This window comes from Hippocampus comes, unplaced genomic scaffold, assembly GCF_001891065.2.
Source record: "Hippocampus comes isolate QL1 unplaced genomic scaffold, H_comes_QL1_v1.1 scaffold33, whole genome shotgun sequence".
NCBI classification, from domain to species: domain Eukaryota; kingdom Metazoa; phylum Chordata; class Actinopteri; order Syngnathiformes; family Syngnathidae; genus Hippocampus; species Hippocampus comes.
The window spans coordinates 240,480-246,338 of NW_017804842.1; the positions used below are offsets into that span (position 1 = coordinate 240,480).

The 5,859-nt window shown below is 50.0% G+C and overlaps 3 protein-coding genes across 3 annotated transcripts in view; 1 reads left to right on the top strand and 2 right to left on the bottom strand.

Moving 5' to 3' along the window:
• LOC109517421 (olfactory receptor 1-like) overlaps positions 1 to 854 on the top strand; it is a 2,247-nt gene extending 1,393 nt beyond the window's left edge. Inside the window, exon 3 of the mRNA XM_019872591.1 lies at positions 26 to 854. Within this exon, the coding sequence (XP_019728150.1) occupies positions 26 to 498 (473 nt within the window). The 3' untranslated portion in view covers positions 499 to 854. The remainder of the gene's footprint in view (positions 1 to 25) is intronic.
• A 52-nt stretch (positions 855 to 906) lies between these two features.
• Positions 907 to 2,124, bottom strand: coa4 (cytochrome c oxidase assembly factor 4 homolog). The gene is made up of 2 exons (XM_019872561.1): positions 1,620 to 2,124; positions 907 to 1,281 (listed from the first exon to the last, which is right to left on the bottom strand). The coding sequence occupies exon 2, from the start codon at positions 1,278 to 1,280 to the stop codon at positions 1,014 to 1,016; it is 267 nt and encodes an 88-aa protein (XP_019728120.1). The 5' UTR covers position 1,281; positions 1,620 to 2,124; the 3' UTR covers positions 907 to 1,013.
• Positions 2,125 to 3,522: 1,398 nt separating this feature from the next.
• Positions 3,523 to 5,854, bottom strand: tpbgl (trophoblast glycoprotein like; the record flags this gene model as incomplete). The annotated part of the gene is made up of 2 exons (XM_019871529.1): positions 3,523 to 3,554; positions 4,369 to 5,854. A coding segment is annotated over one exon (822 nt), but the record flags the coding sequence as incomplete, so codon positions are not given.
• Positions 5,855 to 5,859: the final 5 nt, after the last annotated feature.

Genomic DNA, 5,859 nt, shown 5'->3' on the forward strand with positions numbered 1-5,859 from the left:
GGGCGCCCGCCCACGGGTCGGCTGCCCCGCCTGTCCTACTGCCGCTCGGTGGTGATCAACAGCTACTTCTGCGACCACGGCCAGATCTACCGGCTGGCCTGCAACAGCCACTACCCCAACTACGTGGTGAGCTGCGTCTACCCGGTGGTGATCTTCTGGCTGCCGCTGGCCTTCATCCTGCTCAGCTACGTCGCCATCGGCTGCACGCTGGCCAAGGTGGCCGCCGTCCAGGAGCGCCTCAAGGCCCTGCGCACCTGCGCCGCCCACCTGTCGCTGGTGGCCATCTACTTCATCCCGCTGCTCATCACCTTCACGCTGATGGAGAACATCCACCCCGACGGCCGCATCGTCAACCTGTCGCTCACCTCCGTCTTCCCTCCCGTGCTCAACCCCGTCATCTACACGCTGCAGACGCAGGAGATCAAAGATGCGCTCGGCAGGCTCGTCAGGAGCGCGCGCCGGGGCAAGCACGCCAAAATATGGACGGCGCTCCACTAGGAAGAGAATTACACATTGTGCATTTAAAACAACCGTGAAATTGCTTTTTCAAAACTTTGCTCGCTTCATGCTAATGCACGATGCAATAGGCCAATGAGAGGCTAATGAAACGAGCATCGATGCTGCGGTTACGTTGAAAGCCATCGATATTCAAACACAAAAAGTAGTCAAACGTGGACGGCACAACTAGAACAATTTACAGGCGGATATTCTTTATCCTCTGTGAAACACAATAGATAGCGCAGTTTTCCTAACCGTCTTCCTTCTACTCACACAACCAGAAGGAGCAGCCACTGGAAGTGTGATTCCGATCTGATCCAGACTATTCTCTTTATTCACAAAACAAGTTTCAACATAACATCAGCAAATCAAATTTTGTGTGTGCGTGTTTGTCAGTTGAGAAAGAATATACAGCTCATGGTGAATCCAGATGTGATGCAGATTCCGCAATCCTGAGGTCCAGGCTCCGCTTTGGCAAATCAAGACACCTTCTCGGGTGGCGCCGGCGGGTGTTGTCAGGTGGGAGTGCTGTTGGCCATCCGCCGCCGCTGGCTCAAGTGCTCCTGCCGCACCTTGTGGTAGTCGCTCATGCATTTTTTGAAGGCGCCCACGTGGCTCTGGCACACGCGCCAGTCCTGATGCTCGGCCATGCAGTCCTGCAGCGCTTCGTGCAGCTCGCCGCAGCCCGTTCGAGAGATCATTCGCTCCACGGGGTCTTCGGCTTCTTCGGCGTCCGTCGTCGTCTTCTTTGCGCTTCGGTCATGGGGAGAAGGTGATGTCATTCTGCGCACAAATGTGCCATTGGCATTAGTTCCAGAACATTGGAATTAATCATGCTTACCGATACAATTATGGACTGTCAAGACAGTAGAGCTAAATGTCCCCTTGCCCACTAGTCACTTAAAATCTCATCAAGAATTCCATAGTTATATGATAAATACACATAGTGGAATGTAATCGTACGTGTTGGTGATATTTTATTGATGTTGCTTGACCAAATGTGTTGTGCTGTCATGGCAACTCAACAGTACTTGAGGTGAGTTTTGCGTTACTCGGTCAAGCTCCCGTTCAGTCTCCTTTTGTCTCAGTACAGGTGTTTGATCATTAATTTAAAAGCGAACCTGTTATCTTTCCCCGATTGTCTCCGTGTATCCGATGGTCAAAGGAAAATGTCACAATCGCGTAATTTTAACACCAATGTTTTAGTTAAAAAAAACACTCGACGAAAACGGGTAGCCCGGTTTGTGGAATGAAGGGGGAAACATTTCAGTGTAGGGCCAAGTGTAACAGTCAAACAATTCCCGTTTTCACGGGAACAGTAAAATGCTCATAATATGAAAATATTAACAGCGCTGTATTTTTAGCTGCACGCGATATATTCGCATTGTATTTCACGTGAATACGGCGAGATAAAGGAGTGCTATGGATTGTGTTTTTGACGAAATGGGATGACGTCGTGGGGTATCAGTCAAATAGTTCCCTCTGAACACCACAACTTCCTCCAGCTCGATGAAGACTCCAAACATGTCGTATGACGGTATTAATTATGTTTTTTGCGTGTGTATTTGAACATACGTTCCATCATATATTAGACGCGGTAATACGAAATGGAGCGTATTATTTCATTTTTGAGAAATGACATAATCCAGCAGTCAAATAACTCCCCTGTGCAACGACACTTCCGCCAACGCGACTAACGGTTGTACAGGTACAGGACAAAAAAGACACTCAATAAAAGCCCATGTTAGAAGTAATCGCATTTTGTTCGTAGCTGTTTGTTTGCAATGAATTCGACCCGTTAATACGAGAATTAAAGTGTTATTGAAGTCAAGAAACAAGCTGAACATTGGGTCCGTGCAGCGATCAAATAGTTCTTTAATATTACGTCTCTGTCACGTGGTTTCCACCAACAAAATGACTCACTCCCCAATATGACTATGTATTCGTTTTGCATGTAAATGTAAATGTTTAGCATGTGTTTTGATCTGAATTATAGCTGTCTGTTTGGTTCTAGTTTGATGTGACAACATGACTGGCAAGCGCGAAGCAATGGCTCCCCCCTTTGGACAAAGAAAAGCAGCGCGTGGTGCACGCAGACAAACCCCATGTCACAAACAAATGTGCCTTTCACACACCAACACGATTTGGAGCCAAAATGTTTTCACGAACACAATTTTGCTTGTACTTAATTTCAAACAATTTCAATGGTTTGTTGGTTTGTTAGTTTTTTTGCGGGGAGATTTGGGGGCGTGAACAAGCGTTGATTGGAACAGGTGCGTTTGTCAGACGGACCCTTTTTTTGGGTACATGGCCGTCTGAAGACCACACGTTGGGGATTCCCTGCGTGAATTTCGGCGACTACGGCAAGGTAATGGGCGTTTGGTTTCCTACGTTTGGAGTTCATGACTGCATTCTTTGTTAAAAAATGTGACTTTGCAACATCTCGCCATTCTTATTTAAAGATGGAGAAACTTGATGGGAAATGTAAAAGTTGGGCTTGCGATTGCACAGCCGGCTCACCATCGGACATGTCGCGTGCATGTGACGTCGCTATCCCGTCACGTATTTGAACAAAGAAAAATGTCAGCGCACAGTGCCACCTTGTAAAATCGTTTCCAAAATGATTAAACGTGTATGAGACCTCACCATATTTTCAAGTTGTTTACAACCAATAAACTTTGCGGCGCTGTCAAGAAAAAGATCGCCATGTGAATATGAGGAAGTTGTGTTGCGATCAATAACTCTCGGGATTGTTTTTATGCGACTTGTTTGTAGAGAATATCCAGCGGTCTGAAGGCCTCATTTCAAATAAAGCGGAACTCTTCATGTTTAAAGACAACACCCAAATTGCTTCCGCCAAGGAAAAGATTTTGACATGAATTTCTTTTGCGGCCAATGTTTGACCTCCTGCTAAATTTATCTATTTATTTATTTTCTGAGAAATGGAGCCAGAAAACTTAAATGATCATCGATGGGAGAGTGAAAATAGTTTGTGTGTGTGTGTGTGTGTGTGTGTGTGTGTGTGTGTGTGTGTGTGTGTGTGTGTGTGTGTGTACCTTTCACTGAGAGATGAAGGTCACACCATCATCATCAGGAGACAAAGTTAGCAGCTTTAATGACTTCGATTTGACACAGATACACACTACTGAAACTCACACATTACATATGCTCTCAGGTTACTGATAAAGTGTGTGTGTGTGTGTGCGCGCGCGTGTGCATGCGTAAAAGATTGAGTGTTTCAGGAATGTGTGAGGGATTTAGTGGTGTGTGTTTGTGAGAGCATTTGTGTTTGTCATGAGAGTGTGTTGGAATGCGTGAGAGTCTTTGAACAGGATGCGCCCGAACGTTTTTGTGGCGCGTACGAGATTCACTTTTGCACTTAGCGTTTCGCCCTGCTCCATTCAAGGAGTGATGTCATTCGTGCCCATTATGAGGCTTGACCCGATCCGATCGTGGGATCGGGAAATCGGGGCCGATGACGTGATGAAAAAGGCTGGCATTTGCGAATTTTCTTGATTTGTTCAGTCAAGAATGCAATCTTTTCCTGAACTTGATTTGAACCACTGCTGATTTGAAACATTATGGTTGCGCGCAACCTTTATTCCAATTTTTTTTTTTAAAAAGATGACAAAAAAGCACTAAGCGTGTGAAAATGGCCCAGCGGCCATTTCCTTCACCTTCTGTTTTTGTCGGAAGTGAAGTCATTCAGCATTCGACGGAGTGTGTCAGAACTAAACTCGGGCACATTTGACAACTCGTCATCACTTGAAGGTCGACGGAAAGAAGACGGGCAATATTTTGTAAAGTGGCAGATCGAAGACTTTATTGCGTGAACGCATTCCAAAGTGGGACGTTCGCCTTCTTGCGGACGTCGGCAGCATGCGGAAGTGAAAGTCCTGTTTTGTTGAGTGAAGGCCGCCTTTGGAAAATATCACGTGGTTGCTTCGGTATCAAATTGAAGTATTGTCGCGTTTGGGATTGTTGAAGGCGTAAATCCCCATGGCCAACTTGATTTTTACTACCGCAGGCTCTATCTTGAGCTCTATAAAAAGCCCGACAGGGGACAAAACGCTGCATTAGTCCTACGTGTCACGAGAGGGGGCAACTACCGAAAAAAAACAATTAAAAATGCAATTGCGGCCACAACACAGATGCTAAATGATACTCAGTTGTGGCCATGAATGACCGCCAGGTTTCCCAGGAAGACTGAGCGCTGCGACCAATAGCATGAAAAAGCTCCTATCCTCATTTCAACAAAGTTTCTTGACACACAAAAAAACAAGCGCACCAAATTGAGCAATCGTAATCACCGTTCCTGGGTGAGCAAATGGAGAGCATCTTCTCCGGGATGTTTCTTTTGCACATTCTCGCAAAGGGGCGCTGTATTTGTATACCCAGACATCCGAGTGGTTTCACGCGAGCAAATCTGATTCGGTGGTCACTATGACAAAGAAAAGTGGATAGTAGCGTATACTATAGGTACACGAGTAACCCCCGTGCTCTCGGTCTCGAGTCTTTTGGGGGGGGGAGGGTCTCAGACGGCCACGTTGGCAAGCCGCGGGTCCGAGTCCTGCTCGTAGCGGTAGTGGTAGACCTCCATCTGGTCCCGGCAGGCTTCGCGAATGTTGTTGAGCCAGCGCTTGATCCCGCCGCGGTTCAGGTAGAGCACCATGAGGAACACCAGTCCGATGAGGGCGAGCACGATGCCCAGGAACACGTAGGACACGGCCTCCAGGTTCTCGTTGAGGCAGTCCACGTCCTCGGGGCGCAGCCGCTCCACCGGCAGCCCGCGGCGGGCCTCGGGTTCGGCGCAGCGCAGCAGCGCGGCGTCGGGGCACTGCGAGGCGTTCTTCAGCCACCAGTAGAAGGCCTCCAGCTCGCACGCGCAGCGGAAGGGGTTGCGCGCCAGGTAGACGCGGACGCGCCGCTGGCGCTCCAGCCCGCTCACGTCCTCCCGGCCCAGGCTCCGGATGGAATTGTTGACCAGGACCAGCTGGTGCAGCAGCCCGAAGGTGTGCGGGGCGGCCAGGGGCACGCCCCGGAGCCGGTTGCCCGCCAGCTCCAGCCGGTGGAGGTCGCGCAGGTCGCCGGCGCCCAGCGCGGCCGCCAGCTGCGCGGCCGCCTCGGGGACGATGGACTCGTTGAGGCACAGCGTGCGCAGCTCCCGCAGGCCTCGGAAGGCGCCGCGGGACACGCGCTCCAGCCGGTTGTGGCTCAGGTCGAGGACGCGCAGGTGCGGGAGCCCCGCGAAGGCGTCCGCCTCCACCTCGCGGATGGCGTTGGCGGACAGCGACAGCGCGGCCGCCGCGTCCAGCGCGCTGCCGTTGGCCGCCGCGGACGCGAAGGCGCCGCGCCGCAGCG